This window comes from Epargyreus clarus, unplaced genomic scaffold, assembly GCF_041222505.1.
Source record: "Epargyreus clarus isolate Ecla_fem2 unplaced genomic scaffold, WU_Ecla_fem_2.2 ptg000006l, whole genome shotgun sequence".
Classification (NCBI taxonomy): Eukaryota; Metazoa; Arthropoda; class Insecta; order Lepidoptera; family Hesperiidae; genus Epargyreus; species Epargyreus clarus.
In genome coordinates this window covers 342,538-363,351 of record NW_027332214.1, presented here as the reverse complement: position 1 = coordinate 363,351, position 20,814 = coordinate 342,538, and the positions used below count along the sequence as shown (strand labels likewise).

Sequence of the window (20,814 nt, the reverse complement as noted above, 5' to 3'; positions counted from 1 at the left end):
GCCCGCATGGCGAAGCGGTATAGTGAATACCGGTCTGACTCGCAGGGTGTTCCGGGTTCGATCTCCGGCCAGACAGATTTCTAAGTGATGAATTTAGGTTTCTGTTTCTGGGTATATTTGTGTATTTATCTCTGTGTGTGAATCCTAGTGTGGGTTGTGAATAAAAAAGAAAAAGTAATACCTACACCTACATAAAAGTAGACGTAATAGTGTACTTCATAAATAAGCCAGCCGAAATTCGTTGGATTCGAAAGACTTACACTCATTAAATATGAAATCTCAAACGTCTCAAAAAACTGTGGTTGATCGATGGTTAAGGAAAAAAACATATTAATTCTAAATAATAATAAACAACATCGTGCATTATAGATATAAGTGGAAGTCCACGAACGAATTAGGAGTTTATCGCGTGATAATTTCACAAGAGACTCGGCAACAACGGCGCTGGACTATCAACGATAATTGCCGATAATGGGCGACGTTGGGGCCGTGTGCACAAAGCTTAAGGAGGAGCGCTTTATAGATCATTAAGTGTTATTTGTTTATAGATTGAAGTTTTAGAATAAATATCAATAGAAATAGCAATAAATTTAACTAAAACTATGACAAAAGCAAGTTGTTACAAAAACACTACAATATATGTGTTTAAATGCAGATAGCTGTACTATATTTAATTTGATTTTTGTTAACTCTAACTACATATACCAAAATATATGTACCAAGTGTAAGTTTATTTTCTAAAACAATAGACTGTAACAATGTAATACGTTTATTTGTTTTACGAAGGAAGGTATTTTTTAGTTTCGGGTAGATGGTTGAATTCTATGTAGTACCTACCTAGGTAGTGGAGATACCTACCATCTTTACCTTTAGTCATTTAAAAGTAACTCAGATATAAAGAACATAACATCATATTGATGTGATAAAAATTGCAGTGTGTGCAAATAGTTTTCCTATAGACTGTACTCTTCATTCTTATCGTATCGTTTGTGATTCCGAAACTGTTACAACCTACTGTTTATATGTCTTATAAGTATGGACTTGTCCTTAAGTGTTGTTCACGCGGCACTAATAGTGTCGTGTGCAAAAAGGCTTTCAAAATTCAATATTATCTTATTGATCGTTATTGTTCACAATTGTTCTGATACGCCGCTTCAGTAGTACGCACGCGATACGGGGATCATAATATGATAATTAAAACATTTCGCTAGGATTAACGTCCCCGAGAGATTATTTAATCTTGTTTACAATTTTTATTTATGCTATCCATATTTAATTTTCGTTTGTTTTGATTCTTATAAAAACTTTTCCATTTTGGGTCAATACATATGCTTAACAGCGCCATCTAGCGCGCAATAGCAAATATATGACGCCGCATGATTGAGATCGGCAGATTCCTGCTTGATTCGAATAAGTTTTCGTAAATTCCGCTAGATGTCACTTTTGTACCATATGTTTCTGTTAAAATATAACAAAATACTAATATTGTAAGATTATACCTATCTACATACTTAATGTACTAAAAAGCGTAGTAAATAGAAGCTAGATGTAAAGGCATGCTCTTATCATAAGAACAAAATATGATATTATTTTTGTTATAATATGTATTTGCTTGTCTGACCCATTATATTATGATATTTAAATTAAATTAAATAACGAAATCTAGTAATTTTGAACAACTTATGCCATTGGTATATTATAATTTATGTAGGTAACTCTACTATCTATTTATAGATATTCACATTAAATTCCCAGAAAATAATGTAACGAACAATGCATACAAATTAAGTAGGTACATAGCATAAAAAATTATACATAGATAATTTTTATATGCATCTACATTTTGTTTCATTGCAAATTTTACAATTACTGTGGTGATGAATGACTGTGAATGTGCAATAATGTGCATACTGCATATTTTCGGCATTTAAGTACTTACCTAGGATGTTTTATTCAGTGCGAGATTTTAGTTCGATTCAAACTCGATCTTCACATTTATTTTTTGCCATGAACATAATGTAATGTAAAATAAGCCATTTTTTATTAAATATTCACGACTTCATAATATCTATCTTTAAGTTTGGTCCGCGCTTTTCATTCTCCGCAGCCAAAGGTTGCACATACCTACTTTATTTAAAATTAATTTTGTTGCACTAAACGTAATAATTACGTGATTACTGATATAAATTTATTATTTATAAGTAACAAGTGGACCCTTTCTAGTTAAATCGTAACTTTTTGTTCAAAAGCCAATATGTGCCAAACGTGTCACGTGTTGCCATTTTTTTCAGCGTGACCTTCCTCTGTCACTAACTGATGCATAGCGAATTAGTAAAATATCTTGTTTGTCGGCGATATGCGGTGGTTCCGCGGCACGAGTGTAAGCTGAGAGCAGGGCCCGCCCCGGACGGTGGGACTGGGGATTATACGGCGCCTGGTGACAACTGTCATCGTGGCTACCAGGGTTATTTATTAGACCGTTTGATGTTCCCGGTTAGTTTTTGAATGAAATTTACAATGCCGTTGATGACACGGAACACGATGGGTCATTCAGGTCATTTGTAAATCGGGTTCGCAAAATGCGTCACGGTGTAGAGAAAGGTCATAAAATTTGTTATGTGTCATCTATGTTAAAACATAATTAATAAATGATGCATAGCTCGTAATTTGACGTCTCTGGGGACCCGAGAGCTGGCATACATTTCGCTCAAAGGATTGGTATAGCAATCCAGAGAGGAAATGCTGCCAGCGTCTTGGGAACCTTGCCCAAAGACAGTGATGGTGACAATTTTTTATGGTAGTGTTTTTGTTTTTATATTTTTGTTTTTCATTTTTGTATATATGTATGTAAATTTTGTACATAAGTTGTTTTATATTTATAGTTTAATTTATTTCTTTCAATTTTCTGTAAGTTTAATTATAATTAAATAAATAAATAAAATATATTAATAAATTAAATCAATTTATACATATGTCTTTGTTATGGTTCGAAATTAAAACTGCATAACGAAGTCTAGGAGCGAGTTCTGAGAACTGTATGTATGTACCTACCTATATACCTAACACATTTGTAATACTTACTTTAAACCATCATTGCTATAAACATTATATTTTTCATTATATTATATTATATTGTATTATTCTACAATTTCATATGTTAGGTACATTTAATTATCAGAGTTTTTTTAATACTTGGAAGTTTGCTCTGTTTGTAAATTCTCTAAATTAATTATTACAAAGATAATTAATATATAAAAATATTTTTAATTTACATTATTATATTTATACAATCAGGTGTAACAAAAAAGGAAATCATAAATAAAAAAGCCATGTAACATTATCTGATTAGAACAATTGAGAATCACTTATGAATTACGAGTATGATGACTGCCGGTCATTTATACCCGACTGCAGTGATTTAATTTAATCGAAAAGAAACACAGACTAAAGCCAAGGAGGTAGGTATATTTATGAAATGGTGTTTTTATATATAATAACAATTTAAGTAGGATCTCGTACATGCGCAGTTAAACATTAAATTTTATAAACCGGTGAAACATGGTGGGAGCCATTTCATGGTAGCGAATCATACTTATTACGTATTTGTAGCAGGAGCACTGGGGCAGACTCGGGCTACAAAGCGGCCGCGCACTTTTTAATTAGGCCGGTTCGGTCGTGCGGCGTCCGATGTCATTTTAACAGCCGCCATCTTTTTTGCTCCCGCGCTTTTTCTGCAGTTGCTGAGGTTTCGATTCCTTACGTTCAAGTTCTTTATGATGAATGAGCCTTACTGTTTGAAAATTAATTCGTCCATTTATATAACTTTAGGTATATACTTGATAGAAAATGATGTTTAGCAAATGTAGATCACCATTTAACTACCAACACTAAATGTTGGCATGAAGTATAGTTCAATGTATCTAATCACTAATACACAGCAAATTGTAAAAAATAAATAAGGTTATTATCACTGTATTCATTTGGGTGTAATATAAGCAAGTACACAACTACACAGTTACATACTAAATCTACCATCAATATTTATTAAACATTAGAATTTGGACTTTTTGTTGAATATTGTCATGTTCAATCGAAGTTAGTTATATTTTTTACCCAATATAAACATGAAATAGGACATAAAGAAAATAACGAAACGGATCCAAGCCACTCAGGCGCGCTCGTAAAAATTGTTATTGATACAGTAAAATTTCGGATTAGGTGGTATTAAATTGGAAACAAAGCAAGGATTTAATTGGTAATTCGTGTCCGGCGGCGACGCAATATCCGTTTATTGTTTTCGGTTGTAAACTCGATTCGGGCGTTTCGGCTTTCCACTGGCCGGCCGTGGGGGATCGCGAATCAATTAAACAAGAAACCTAGGAAATGCAAACTTCTTAAAATAACTAATTCGTAATACGTAATATGTAGTTCAGTAGGTACGATAGCGAAAGACTACTTATGTGTTTAAATATGAAAACGATATAGGTCATGGAAAGGCGCATGGCAGTTTGCGCCCATACCTAGTAATGCTATACCTAGTAGTACTCTAGTAGTCAAGAGTTAACTCTAGCACTCGGTTCTGACGCTTAGGAGTTGAAATTGCTTAGGCTTACGAGTTTTAAAAAGTAATATATTTCTACCAGGAAATACGTAGGGATTTTTCCCTTGCAAATTGTGTGCTTGTGACTCTACCAGTCTACTAATGAAAGAGATCGGGGTTTGTTTCCCATATTACTATTGGTAGTGTGTATCCATAGCAGAAAAAATGTTTGAGTTATAAAATCATGGCTTCATTTTAAATTGGTCTTCTAACATAACTATTCTTTATATATAAAAAGTTTGAAATCTACTTTCATGTTTTAGGTAATTAGGTAACCGGTAACCCCCAAAAATTTTAGCGGGTATACCCTCGACACGTAGCTCGAAAATAAATAATTAAAATTATTATCAGCGTAGAGATAAAAAAATAAATTATTGTATAGGTATGTTAAATCTATGTTACACTGCAAGTTACTAAAAATAGTTATAAATACTTAAGTAACATATGATCACTACTACTACTACTTCTACTGTAAATAATATTTAGAATTCAAATATATTTATGACAAAATATTTATGACAAATATGGAAATGTTTTGAAAATATGTCATAGAGCACAATAAGAGCAAATTAGTAGAGCATTTTCTTGTTTAATTATTTAAATATATTTTCGATTTTTCATGTACCAATATGGAGTGTATTGGTACATAAAGGTACCTAATCTACCTAAGCTTTCATAATTTACTTCGTTACTTCGCATCATATTATCTGAGATTGAGAATAAGAGATTTTTTGTCATTATAGAATGACAAAGAATATCTTATTAATAAGTATAGACTTATTATTTGTCATCGTGAGTATGTGTGTGTTGCTTGAATAAGCAGCAAAAAAGTTTTAAATGAGGTCGGCAACGGATAACTCTTAGCTAACCCTAAGGAAAAGTTAGTTAGTTGGAAAGCCTTGCTTAAATTTCTCTTTTGTAGGTTGGATGATATTCCTGTGTAGTTTCTTTTATAATATAGGAGTAGCAGACGAGCATGCAGTCCACCTAAAGATTTAATCAATATAAAATAAAATCAACAAAAACAAAGATAGAATATAAAAAGTACACGAAGATTTTGAAAAAATGTATTCTAAACGCGAAAGTTATCTGCAACAAAAAATATATTTGTAATCATAAAAATGTTGGAAAAGCATCGTGGAATATAATAAAGGAAGAGTCCGATAGTGTTCTAAAAGAACTAATAGGTGAAATTCAGTATGAAGGTACAGTTGTTGGGAATCCGGATAAAGTGGCAGAAATTTTTAATACGCATTTTCTTAACCTTAGCAATAGATATAGAAATGAGGCAAAAGTAACTTCGACTGTAGAACCTATTAGTTCTTTCCCAGGATCCATATTTCTTACGCCATGCACGGAAAGTGAAATTAGGTCGATAATCATATCTTTGAAGAACTCTTACGCAGTCGGTTATGATGAAATCAGTACAAAAATTATAAAGAACTGCACTGATGAACTAACTCCAGTACTTATGTATCTAGTTAATTTATCATTTGAAAGAGGTATATATCCTGAATTACTTAAAAGATCAGTAGTAAAGCCAATATTCAAAAAAGGTGACAAAACAAGTCTAGATAATTACAGGCCAATAACTCTAGCACCAATATTTTCAAAAATATTCGAAAAATGCATGTACACTAGGATAGACAACTACTGGACAAAAAATAATGTTATTAATTGTGATCAAAATGGATTCCAAAAAAATAAATCAACCACGTTAGCAGGATTTAATCTGATAAATGAAATTATAAAAAAACTTGACATGAAACAAGATGTAATCGTTCTATTTCTTGATATGTCCAAAGCCTTTGACTCTGTTTCTCATGATATATTAATACATAAACTCGAGAAATGTGGAATAAGAGGGCATGCGCTACAATGGATGGTTTCTTATATTACCGAACGATTACAATGTGTTGAAATAACAAATATAAATGAAAATAACGAGCTAATAAAATATAAATCATCCTACAAGTATGTCAATCGTGGCGTACCTCAAGGAAGTGTACTAGGGCCCCTACTTTTTCTCTTATATATCAATGACCTTCCCAATGTAACATTGCATCGTAGTATACTTTTTGCGGATGACATCTCCATTATAATAACATCTAAAAGTAATTTTGACACTAATAAATTTGAATATGACATTAACAAAACTATTGACGTAATAATAAAATGGCTGACAAATAATAATTTAAATATTAACCTATCTAAAACTAATTATATCAGATTCAAGACCAAAAATAAACGTGACATAAATCTAAACATAAATTACAAAGGAAGCACAATAAAAGAAGTACAAAATAGCACATTTCTAAGTATAACGGTTGATTCTTGTCTAACCTGGTATAATCATATAGAAATGGTTTGCAATAAACTCAATAGATTTAGATATGTCCTTTTTAGGCTCCAACAATCTGCATCAACTGAGATAGCACTTCTGGCATATCACGGTTACATAGCCTCGAATCTCAGATACGGGTTGTTACTATGGGGCTCATCTGCACATATACAAAGAGTATTTATAGCTCAAAAAAAATGTATTCGAGCGATATTAGGTGTTCCCCCACATGAGCCGTGTAAACCATTATTTCAAAAACTTAAAATACTAACATTGACTAGTATGTACATTTTGGAAGTATGCATGTTTGTAAGAAAACATACAAATCTGTTTAAAACAGCAGATCAAGTTTATGCACGCAGCACTAGAAATACTCAAAGACTACTTTTGGATAGACCACAACGTACTTCATTGCTTCAACGAAATGCATATGGCATGTGTGTTAAAATATTTAATAAAATACCTGACTATGTCAAAAAACTGCCAATAAATAAATTCAGAATAAAACTGAAACAATTTCTCTTGACAGCAGTTTATTATGACATAAAAGAATTTTTGAATGATGATGTTGACATTTAAATTAATTGTAATTAATGTATTCCCTTGTATAATGTATAATAATTTAATCTAAATAATTAAAATTTCAAACCATTTAATTTAATGTGGGTTGTATAGTTAATTTAATTTGATTTAATTTAATTTTATATAATGTAATTTCATTTCATTTAATTCAATTTGCATGCTTGAAAAGGCTGAATAAGAGACTATTAATATTGTATGTAACAACTTTTCTCACTGTTCAAAGCAAATAAATTATCTTTATCTTTATCTTTAATGGTATGTGGCTACTGCCGCCCATCTATAACCAACCCCAGATGGGATAAGACATTCCTAACTGAGATCGGTCGCAGATGCGCTGCTACCCTTGAGGACTAAGCTGGACTGCCTCAGAAAAGTATGTCTCCCTTACCACACCCTTTAAACCACAACGCAGTAGAGTTTAACACTGCTGTTATTAGGTAGGTCTGTTAAGTATCTTCCTTTTGTAGGCAGGATAATATTGTGTGTGGGGATATGGAACGAGGTAAGGAATTTGGTCGCTACAAAGTTTTAACTAAATAAATACAATTGCATATCCAGTACTAATAAAGATTTATTATTATCAATAATTAAAGTAAGTACCCATTTCGCCATTATCACTATAACTATTTTCAACATTGCACCGATTTACACAAATGTATAAATAATATAGGGTTGCCACACTTAACCTTTTTTAATTTTTTGCGTAAATGAAGAAATATTACACACATGAAAAAATAAATAACTAAATAAATATTCACAAATTGTCACAGAAACACAATGTCAGCTTGTTTTTTTTAAAAGGTAGTGTAGCGACTTCCCGCTACTCGTCAAAGAGTGCATGCAGTTCAATTGATGGTAATTGACCACTGCCGTCTACGACATTAGTAATGAACTCTAGATAGGATTTTAATCCTACCTGACGTCTACACTAGGTGACTACATATGCGTTTCTACCCCTAAGAACTTAGTTGGAACGTCGCGTATAAGGGCCTTTCCCTTACTACACCCTTCAAACCAGAACATAGCTACGCTTAACATTTCAGTTTTACGTGTATATGTCGCGTTGATGCCTCCAGTGTCGAAGCATCAAGAGACTTTCAAAATAAATAAAATTACTAAAATATTTTCATAAATATATTTTAACATCAATGTAATCAAATATTGAATATTTTATAAGTCTTTTGGCAACCCTAGCCGTATACCCAAATTAAAAAACTAAACGTACATAATATTAGTCTAATACACTATTATCTTACACTCCTGCATATTTTATATACAACTTTAATACTTGTCATTTACAACAGTTCATTATAAATATTGGTCAGTATTGTCCTCGCGATAACTCACTGCACTGCACTTTAATATTAACAGCATAGATATGTTTAAAGTCTGTTTGTATGTACATTAGAATAAGAACATAGATTTTCGTATTTTTCATTTTGCCTGTAAGTTTAGCCGACTCTGAAAAGGAGGAGGTTACATATTCGGCTGTATGTATTTTTTTACAATTAAAAAAAAGATATGTTCAGACTGGCTTTTGCTCATCTCTTTCAAACTGTTTTGCAAAAAAATATAATATTTGCAACTATAAACCCATTGTTGTCCTACTGTTGAACACGGTTTCCTGTTTCTTCCTTGTTCCTACACCGTTAAAGTAAATGTTAATTACTTTCTAATATGTAAATAATTTAAAAAATCTAAGTTTTGTGCCTGAGATTTGAACCCTGGGCCCCCGATTCGAAGGTCATTCAACCATAAGGCTATCAATGCTTTTTATCGATCATCAATATCATTAAGAAATCAGCTTAGTTACCTCCAAACCTGGTCTAAGGGCGGTATGGTCCAGGAATTTTAAAGGTTCTTAAATGTAGAGACTGTAGAGTTCATTTTAGAACTGTTAAGAATAACATTCTATGAATGAGTATGAAATTTATTATGTTTATATTTATTTATCTTTAAAGATAAAACAAATTTTATCTTAGAACGGCCGTTCGAGATAAAACATATAATATTTGTAGTTGCTATTTGTTGTTTTTATATAATTTAATGATATCATATTACAATTCCGACTATCTATAATTCCTTCCCAAAATAAAACGTTCTATCTCAATTAATTGTCAGTCGCATTGTCATCCAATTCAAAATATTAAACGATGATTCTCTTGGAAAGGCTTACAGACTTCGATTTTTATGACATTTTATATCTTTGGTCACTTTTCCGTTTGATGTGTATTTTAACCTTCTAGATGATATCTTCATGTACTTTCAGTCACAGACTTGCAATCCATGTTCCTCGACACTATCAAAAATCCTTTACTAACATTCATACATCTGACTCTAACACATTATCGATTTATTTGAAGTATAACGTAGTGTCGATGTAGTTCCAAATCTGCTTCACTGTTCTTAATAGTCGACCAGCCTTTAAGTTCCATAATTTTGTACTAGCGTGATGCGTCGGTATCAATATTCATAACGTTCATAAACGCCCTGCGAATTCCTGTATTCGCAAAGTCTGTTGGTGACTTTGTGGGCTGGATGCAATCTTGTGTCCCAGTTCTGTGATCATAGATGAGCAATTGCGCAGTCCTGTACTTGCGTCGGTCTCAACGTTTAGTCTACACGCAATCTCGTATCAGCGTCAGCTTCGTAGTGGTTGTGCAGTCTTGTGGCTGTAGTCATCGTGCAGTGCGGCGCGCGCGGCGGTCAGAGCGCGTGCGCGTGCGCGTGGTGGTGCGGCGGCGCGTGCGGCGCGTGCGCGTGCGGCAACGCGTGCGCCGCGCCCGCCCCGTGCTGCCGACCCTGCACACGAGAAATATTTATTAATACATGTATAATTGCCACGTTTTAGGAGTTTACTATGATTGTATGAGTTATTGTCACAACTGTCACCGTTGCAGTATGTAGAGTCATCCGTGTTGACTGCAGCTTGTTTAAATACTTTTGTATTAAATGCTTACAAAATATATATAGTAGAAAATCCTATTAAATACCTGTGCGAAAGTACTTTTTGTTCTGCGCTTAAACATCTATAGGTACTAAATTAAAACTACTATAAATAATATAGAAAATTTGTTATAGGCTTTACGGAGCTCAGCGCGCCACCCAGCTTGTTGCGCAGGACGCGGCTGATGCTGTGGGAGTGCTCACCTGCAGGTACACGTAGTAGTCGTAGGGCTGGTGCAGCGGCCAGCAGCGCTGCGGCGGCACGGGGTACAGCGGCGGCACGGGGTACAGCGCGCCGCCCAGCTTGTTGCGCAGGATGCGGCTGATGCTGGACACGGACGGCACGTTGTACTTGTCGCACACGCCGTCCGCCAGCAGCCGGTCCCGGATCTCCCACGCGAAGATTCCGGGGTCTTTCGCTTTTAATTGTTTTATGTATGACACCACCTGCGTTAAAGTTTAAAAAGTACAGTACAGTAAAAATTAAAGCAGAAGAATGCTTTGTATCCCGGATTCCCGAGGTCGAATTGACTCATATTATGTCGTAGACTCTAGGAGCTGTAGCATATTTCATTATTTTGTCCTTATCTAACTCAAACGCTTGTAGATACATTTATAGAATGGTTTTCCTTAATTATAATCCTCACTGGATTAAAAACGTAATCTTAAGTTAAGTACCTGTCGGATAAGGAAAGAGAAAAAGCCAACGTTCTGTAAGTTATGTCAAGTAATGGACACACAAGAAAATAAAGACTTACACAACTATATCATTCAATGAAATAAATAATTTAGATGCTCATACCAGCATCGAATTGTAGAGTCATATACCGCCATATATATAGACCAATATTGGAAAGTTTGGAATAATAAATAAACTCTTTTTACGCTCACAGTCCATAATAGGATCTCTGAATCGTGGGTGCCATGGTCACACACAAAGATGAATACACAAACACCCAATCCCAGAACAGATCTCTAAATGTCTCATTCAGATATCGGTCAGATCAAACCCGACACTCTTGTATTCGGCACGGTATTGTGACCACTCCGCCACGCGAGTTGTCTATGAATCTACATTAAATCCAGATTTAATTGCAAATATCTTATAAAGCTGAACTGACCTTGGGCGTGGTGACCCTGGGCTTGGAGCCGCCGATGGCCCCGGGCAGAATGGAGCCGGTCTCGTGGTAGCGCGCCAGGATCTTAGACACGCAGCCGTGAGACACGCGCAGCTGCCGGCTGATGTCACACGGCCTGAACACACAATTTCAAATAATTGTTACTAACTTTGTCATTTTAATAAAACCTTAAAGTCTTCTTAATTTATTCTATCAAATATAAATATCAAATAAGTTTCAAAAAAGTTATTAATATTTTATGGTAATAAAGTATATGTGATTCGAACGATACATACGTCTAAATCCCCAGCCACGTTCATTTTGCGGAATAGAAGAATATAAAAATACTACTTTTCAAATCTTGGTACCCATTTTTTATATATTACCTATATATAAGAAATGGGTACCTTTTTTTTTTTTTTTTTTTTTTTTTTTTTTTTTTTTTTTTTTTTTTTTTTTTCTCGAGGGGGAAACCTTCAAAAGGTACCCGACGACGTGGGAGCGACGCCGGGTTATGTGGGATTTTTACCGCACTAAAACCCCCCCGGTGGCCGTCCTCAACGCTTGTTGGAGAACTCCGGGATCTCCGACGGAACACAACCGGAGCCCTCCAAGCGCGATGCCCCGATCGGGCTCTACCCTGGAGGAGCACTTTTCGCTCCTCCCACACCATGTAGTGTTTACGACGGTATGCGACCACACATACCGCCGTCCTTCCCGGGGTCGCTAGCTGGACGGTTCGAGCTCCCACTCTTGCCGCCCGCAACCCCGGAAGCCCCCTTTTAGTCGCCTCCTACGACAGGCAGGGGATACCGTAGCCCTATTCTAGTCCCGGAACTACAGGGACAAAGAAATGGGTACCTACCTACCATTTCTATATTTTGGTAATTAATCTAAGTATCCAAGACAAATATTCTCGAAGCAGATGTGTAAAATATTTTTTTTTAAGTTAAAAAGGGGAATAAACTCGTTTTTAACCGACTTTCCAATTAACTTTAAGGAAGGGCTCCTACCAATAGAATCCATTATTGATAGAGTTACTCATAAAAAATAGGTTTAGGTAATTGTCTGGTTCTAAGACCATACAATAAAACAATTAAAAAATATAGGTACTTAAAAAGTAATATTTTTTGAATGTTTTGAAGGTTAGTAAACTGTACTTATACCAGACATATGTTGTTTTTGGAGACGACGCGGAAAAAACCTTCAGTCTAAAGTAATATGCGCTACTAACCTGATACCCAGTTGCGCTAGTTCCACTATCCTCAACCGTACCGCATTAGGCAGTGGTCGTCCGTTGACGAAGACGCCGCCCAGCTGGTTCACCTCGCCGTACTGCTGCGTGCCCGCGCCCGGCATGCCCGGGTTGCCCATGCCCGCACTCGGATCTGACAACAATAACACAAATGTTTAAAAATTTCTAAAATAAAACACATGTTTCTCTTTGTGGTTCTACTCCGGCGGCACCACCGCCTCACCTATTTCTGCCTAATAACGACAGTGTTAAGCGCTGATGTGTTCTTGTTTGAAGGCTATGGTAAGGTAGACATACTTTTCCGAAGCGTTCCAGCTTAATCCTCAGGGTAATATCAGATATCTATGGGTGGCGGTAGCCACTTCCCATCAGGTGCACTACATACCCGTCTGCTACTCCTATATTATTAAAAAAATTGTAAATATTTTTATATTAAGTTCAAGTAGGATTCAGGAATCCTACTTGAACTTAATGATAATAAAGGTTTGCAAGTCACTGCAACCCTTTGCCATCATACCTATAGGAATAGTCTATGGTACTTTGGCAATATGAGAGGTTCCGTTTATTCTTTCAAAAGTTTAATTGTACTGTCATTAATTAATGGTACTCTCCGCCAAATTGTTGTATTAGAAGGCTTTAAGTAAGTAGCGTATAGATGTCATCTTTTATAAACTCAGTAATGTTATCGTGTTTTTTTTACTTCACTTGTTAATTTGCTTTAAAACAACTTCTCCACTTCATGTAGTTTTATTATGACATCCGCTGACTTACTAAGAACTTAATTCGTAAAAAGAATGTGTACCATCAAAGCTATCCGCACGTGTTGTGACGTCACGGGGCAAGGCGGTGCCTGTGACACCCGACGCCAACTTTGATCGCTCTCCTACAGTTTTTGTCGTGGTCATATGACACTGACCACAGCCGCGGGGACGTCGTAAACTTTGTAACACGATTGGGACGTATTTAAAATACGACTAAGTAACAAAGAGGAATAAATGACTCTACTTTTTTATTCGTCACCTACTTATTAATTACGAGTGGTGAGTATTTTCACAGATAGTTCTTATTTTGACACACTTTTGCCTTTCTTAAGTTCTGTGACTAACATTTTGTGAAAATAAATCTAGAATTTAGGGATTCTATAATCGTCAAAAATCTTGAAATTTAGTTTATTTATGTTGTTATGATGCATCCATAGATGAGTAAAGATATCGCACCGCCTCGTAATTGAAGGAAGCCATTAAATGGTTTAAACAGCTGACAAATTTGTAAGCCGTTTAGTGGCTGTCATAGTATAATTTACGCTGAACAATGCCGACATGTGCAGTAAGTACGTGAAAAAACATGAAATCGAAGAAAAAATTCGGAGAAATATCGTTTCATTCGTAAATTATCTATAAACTACATTTGCGATAAGGATTCTATGTACCTTGAAGTCAGAGCTTGCTGGTAGAGACGGGTTGGAAAGTGAAACTATTCAAGAGAGTTTTTTTATTGTACAGTAACAGTGCAGTGCATTGCACTGTAAATATTCGCTTAGGTTATTCCTCTAAATGTTTCTACCTATATAGTATATGGTAGGTATTTGTGTAAAGCACTCACTATTTATTTAAAAGCGATGTGTTTATTAATGGTTTGTATGTAGTGAAAATGTCATTAAAATAATTAGACTATTTATACAAATTGGCCTACTCAGCCAAAGAGTAACAAACAAATTACGACAACGAACATAAGAGGGAAATTAATAGCAACAGTCAGCAATACACGGATCGCATTACATCCGCCGAGGCCGCGTGACACGTGACAGCGTGACAGCTGTCACGTTGACAGCGCGCTCATCTGTCAAGAATTAGGAACGTTTAAACACGACGACACGATCACGTTTCATGATATTTCAACATTTTCATAAATCATATCTCTCTGAAGTGGTGTTCGTGTTATTAAATTCTATTTTAGATGTGAGGGTTAAATGTTAAAGTATTTCATGTTTAATGTATAAATATTGCTTATATGATTGCTTGTATGCTGTTTATTTGAGCGTACTAGTGCGGTTATTTGCGAGTTCATTGAAAATTAAATACTCAAGTTAGGTTGAATAATATTTGATCTTACAACCGTACGTCTACCTGTGAAACCTGTTAATTGTAAGTGTAATTCCAAATATGCCACAACCAATAAAAATATTCTTCTACTAACTTTAATCTTCTTAAATTACTATGATAAATCGTAATTTGTACAAATTTTTTTTTATAAATATCAAAATTCATCAAAAGCACAGGAAGTCATTTTAAAATCAGAAAGAGACTTCACTTTCTCAAATGTAGAGATATACAGACCTAATCGTTATGAGAATTGTCTCCGTATTTAAATTTAACTGAAGACAAATGTGTACCATTGCTCAAGCGTTCGGAATAACGCACAAGGAATGGTAACAAGTAACCAGACGTCACCCCGATATATCAACAGAGGTGCAAATTACTCGACGCGCCTACAAAATGTCTTGTGTTACGAGATGAGTCCGAAATAGTCTCTCATTTGTCCAATTCATGACTAATTACGAGCACATTGCCTGTTTTGTTCTGAATAACTTGAGTCTTTCTCGTGTACTTAATAAAACGAGTAAAGATTGACTGACAGACTACGTGAAGTTTAAACTGGTGGGTTTAGATTGTGGAGGCTTATTTCTAGTAGTTAGTAGGTATAATGTAGATAAGAGTAAAATTAAAAATATTTTTGTAAATGAACCCCCTATACGAGCTAAATAAGTAATGAAAATTGTATGGTATGTATGAACTTTTTATGCATTTATAGTTTAACTTTTTATGTATTTATACGCACGAAGATACAAATCCCACAAAATGGAAGTTATTCTCTTCAATTAGAATTACCCGGCCGTGAATCAAACCAAGAACCTTTAGCTAGAGCTGCAGTTATAGTTACAGCACAGATACGGTTGTTATGTCTAATTAATGTAGTTATTAGTTTAAATATGAGTTAACAAAAACTTTTAAAACTTTACGTTAAAACTATTTCTAAAATAAAATATAGAGCTTCGTCACGGCCTACACTTTGGTCTACGAAGGGTCTACGCCAGTTTAATTAACAACCATTAAATCTAAGGTACATGTCCTTTTTTTATAATATAGAAGTAGCAGACGAGCATGCAGTCCACCTGATGGTAAGTGGCTACTTCCGCCCATGGACATCTGTAATCAACCGCAGATAGCATTAGATATTCCTACCTGTGGTCGTAAACAGCTGCGCCGCTACCCCCGAGGACTAAGCTGGAACATCTCGGAAAAGTCTGTGTCCCTTACCACACCCTTCAAAGCGGAATATAACAGCGCCTAACACTGCTGTTATTAGGCAGAAATAGGTCCTACTACATCGTACATGCCCATTGTGCGTATAGCGTAGAATTTGTACAGTAAATAGCAATTTCTATGGAAAGAACAATAGAATAGATATAATAGAGACGTCGGACAATAAATTGTTCCCGTCGGGAACAAATTCATGAATTGAACCCACATCTTTGTAGAAGATCTTTGTAGTCTGTTGAAGTTTGAAATCCTACGTTATCAAGTTAAATTATCTCGATTTTAAATTACTTATAAGTACTATAAATAAAAGAGAAACCATTTTAAAATGAAAGAATATTATCAAGGCATTAAAGGCCGGTCGAATCAGCCCATATGTGTGACGGTTGCGGACATGAGCGACCCCGCCCATGATTCTTTTGAGCCTCGAAACGCCGCTTTGAGATTATAACGATGACAAGCTAATTTATTATTGGACAGTGTCAGATATTATCTATCAGTGCGTATTAAGGTCACGATGATTATTTTTTACATAGTAGCTTTAGGAATGCTGTTATCTAAATGGCAATTGTTTTGTTTACTACAATATTGCAAACTGAATTTATTCGGCAAATAAAAGGATGTTATGATTTTATTTGATTCATAAATATCTGTAATCAAGGTTAATAGAGGCATTGTAATTAAATCATAATCTGTCCATTTTTTGTCTTAGAAAGAACGTAACTTGACAAATTCTGCTTAGGTACTAGAAATTTAAACAATTTCGTTCTTTACTCTTTTGACATTTATATTGGTAATAACCATTTATGGTTTTGTTGTATTTAGATTGTAGGACGAAACTATGGCAACATATAAAAATGTTAGAGCATACTCGTATCTTAAATCTACGTCTAGAACGTAGCGATATTAATATTTGTTTCGTCTTTAGACAGGTATTTTGAACAATTATAATAACAATAGGTACAAAAGGAAAATATTGCTACAAGTAAAGAGTTTTAAGGCGTAATCTAAACTAAATTAAACCACTAGAAAGTGTCACGTATTTGCCTTTCACTTTAGACAGAAATCTAAGTGAGACATTGCCTTATCATCATTCATCACCATCATCAGTTGCCACTTTAAGTTAAGCAAGTGAAGTGCAAGTTTAACCTCCATCGCGTGTGGCATCGCTAGGTCGTGGGGCGGGCGGCTCGGGGCGGCGGCTTCCCGTTAAACACTATGCACGCTGCGCCTTTGTTGTAGGTACTTCAAAGAAGACGCGATCTTCTCTATTTAGGTCAAACTACGCATTTTTAACACTTTTAAGCGACTTTTACATCGACACTTTACTTTACATCATACGATAATTAAGTACATACAGGACATTATTAATGGCATAGCTTATTAAATGGAATTACCTGCGCTGTTCAAACTATCGTAATTAGAATCAATATGTATTTTTTTTACATTTTTTGCACTTCAATACATTGCACTTTTTGAAAAAGAAAGAACTTCTATACCGGTAAATATTAATGTTATATTGAAGAAGTGTTCACATCGTTAGATTCTGCCACGGTGAGCGTCCTAAGAAAGTCTATCTGCTCATGTGGGTTATTTTAATTTAGTCCTCATCGTATCGACGCATTTACATAAATTGAGGTCTTTGTCCGATTTTATAAAAAAAAAATGTTACAAGCAGCAATGTTAACGTTAGCAAGGTGTAGCACATTACCTAAGTGTTGTAGAACCAAGTCGTTGAAATGTAATCTGTAACATAGTAAAATGCTAAGTGTGTCGTTATTACTAACAGAGTGTTAATAGCCGATACTATAACTAATGAAAAGTGCACGGCCGTCACGCCCGCTGTAACACGCCCCTGATAACGTTACGAGCTTACTTCATATTTAACTAGTAATGTAAATGACATCTCCTTAGGTTATTTCAAATTTTAATCACTAAGTTTATCCCCGATTCATTTGCTTTAAAAAGTGTAATAAGTAAAAACATGAAATTTAACAGGCAATAAGATTTTTTCTGATTCATCATAACAATTTTGTTATTTTTACATAATATAAGAAGTATGCAGCCGGGTAGACTTATGTGAAGTACTTCTGTCTGAGAACCCTTATGACCAATGACCTAAAATATATGCGGGGTTCTACCAGAAGTCAATTACTGATAGGTGAAATCACTGATCCTAAGAATAAAATGACTAGAAAAATTGCGACCTATTAATTAATATTTTTGTCTGACTATTTTTATTTCACTTTTATTTTCACCTAAACTAAGCTCATTAGGCTAAATAGAATTCTAAAAAAGTAAACATTTCAAATTAGGAATGCCGTTTGAAAACGTTGTTCGGCGTGTTCCAGCAATTTTAACGAACCATTGCGGCCTTTGTTCTGAAAGCGGTGCTACACATGGAAAACGATATATTTAAAGATATTAAACTTGTGAAGTCGAATTAATGAATGCGTTATATTCGCCGAAAACAACACTAACTGTCAACGGTGAACACTCAAAGAGAATCGTAAATTACCCGCGTAAAGAAAGATGTTTCCCGCCCTATTCCTATCGTCTCCTTCCAACCAGTGCGTTTATAATATTACCATCTCGCTCTAAAACCAATTAGTTGCAACTCAAAGAAACCGATTCAAAAAGAAAAGACGTTTAATGTGGATAAGGATGTGTACAATTGTCGATAGTCAATCATATGTAGGTTATTATGTTAATTTTATAAGCGTAAGATGTTCGTAATTAATTGTAACCGTTTTATCTAATACTTACCATCGAATAAATCTCGATTTACGTTAAGTAAATTAGAATTATGACTTCTTGCAGCATTGTAACAGGTATATATTGTAGGCGGCTTGAAGATATCAACACGGGTTGGCGACTAACTTATAGCTTCTTCCAATTCACACTTTAGCAACTTAGAGGAGTATATTTCAAGCTTACCTAGTAGCATTTAAATCTACATTTTCTGGTGTTTGAATTTTTACTTCTCCCAGTTTCTCATATATTTTATTAATATTAGTTTTATGATTTGATTTGATTGGATATAAATCGATATCTAGTGGTGCATCACTAGAAAATGGTAGTGTCAGTGTCACCGACGCGCGGCCCCGTCCGCTCTTCAAGACATCGTAAATAATTTGAGACGCTTCACACTTTATTAGCTTGATTGTGGCTAATGGCTGATTCTTTCAGCGAATTTGTTGGATTTGCCGGAAAACTGAGCGTGACTTTGATATATTTCGAATATTTGAATATTATCAGTGAATATTATAGTATTTGTACATGAATAATGTGTAGCACTTATTTTTAAATTGGTCGTGACTCGCAGCGAATTTTTTCGTTTCTTAGATCTAAAGTTTGTGAAAAATTTATTGTTACGTGATGTATAGCGTGTTTTCTGTGTGTTTTCTGTATTTCTGCGTATCTGCTATGCGTATGTATACCTGGTTATTTTAACATAACTATCAATTTCCATCAGCAAGTTTAATTAAACTAGCCATGGCTTGCAACTTGAATTAGGTAAAGGTTCTAACTTAACTAAATACTTCTAACTGTACTTTTGAAAAATCGGTTCGTATATAGGTAAGGCATATACCATTTGTATGGTTTTAAAGTTAAATCCTGAAATACTCTAAGTTATATGTACCTGTTTCTAGTTCAATATTAATATGCGAAAGAAGAACTTCATGTATTTGGAAGTACTTATTATTTATTCATACGATTTATACTTATAAGCAATGATAAAAAGTATATATCATCTTATAAGTCGCTTATCGTGGTCGCTAGCGGAATGCAGTATGTGTTAAGCAGAGAAAGCAACAAGATCGAAGCGACGAAGATAGTACCATTGACAGAAGGGAATTGGGACAACCGTCATTCATCGTGGCATTGTTGCACGCGCCTTCCGAAAACAGTCGCGCTAGTGTGAGCAGATCGAACGCTGAATAATAAATTCTTTCAATATTCTACATCATGTCGCCTTTTCATCGATATTTCATTAATGTGAAGCTTCACAAATTTTAGCACTTCCTTATCCTAATTTTAAAGTGAATCCTTACATGGAATTGAAATTAGGTGCAATAGGGAATAGGTGCCAAATATTTTGTTTCATATAAACACTTGTCTGTCCATATGTACGAAAACGTTTAAACTAATCCATATTAATGCGTTGTAATTTCTTTGTAATTAGTTTTTTAAAACCTACTGATAACGTTTTCTGTAGTGCATTAATTTTTCAGTTCAATGTTGTTCATCCAAATATATTCGTATCACGTTATAAGTACTAACTTCTTTCTTTTTCGAAATATCAAGCATTTCGTCCATAAATCAATTGAAAATAAATTGATTGCTTTTAATTATTTGACAATTTGAAAATATAAGTTCCATATAAAATTTTGTTCAAAATTTTCCACAAGAATATATTTAGACTCCTTGTACCTACCTACAGACTATTTATAAATGTATGACTGTTTAAAAATGCTACTATTCGCATAAGATTATTTATCATAATAATCTTATTATGTCATATTTAATCATTGTAATCAGATAAGTTGGCTATCAAACGTTGTTTAATTATATTTTATTACACAACAAGTTATCGAGTTATTGAGATTAAATCTACATGACAGAATGTCACAGTGAAAGCGAAAATTGCATCC

The 20,814-nt window shown here is 34.6% G+C and overlaps 1 protein-coding gene across 1 annotated transcript in view; it reads right to left on the bottom strand.

Annotated features, from left to right (window-relative positions):
* Positions 1-9,416: 9,416 nt before the first annotated feature.
* Positions 9,417-20,814, bottom strand: part of Poxm (paired box pox-meso) — a 28,954-nt gene continuing 17,556 nt past the window's right edge. Inside the window, exons 2-5 of the mRNA XM_073073490.1 lie at positions 12,822-12,975; positions 11,591-11,723; positions 10,674-10,916; positions 9,417-10,325 (exon numbers count right to left, since the gene is read on the bottom strand). Of these exons, the coding sequence (XP_072929591.1) occupies positions 10,230-10,325; positions 10,674-10,916; positions 11,591-11,723; positions 12,822-12,975 (626 nt within the window). The 3' untranslated portion in view covers positions 9,417-10,229. The remainder of the gene's footprint in view (positions 10,326-10,673; positions 10,917-11,590; positions 11,724-12,821; positions 12,976-20,814) is intronic.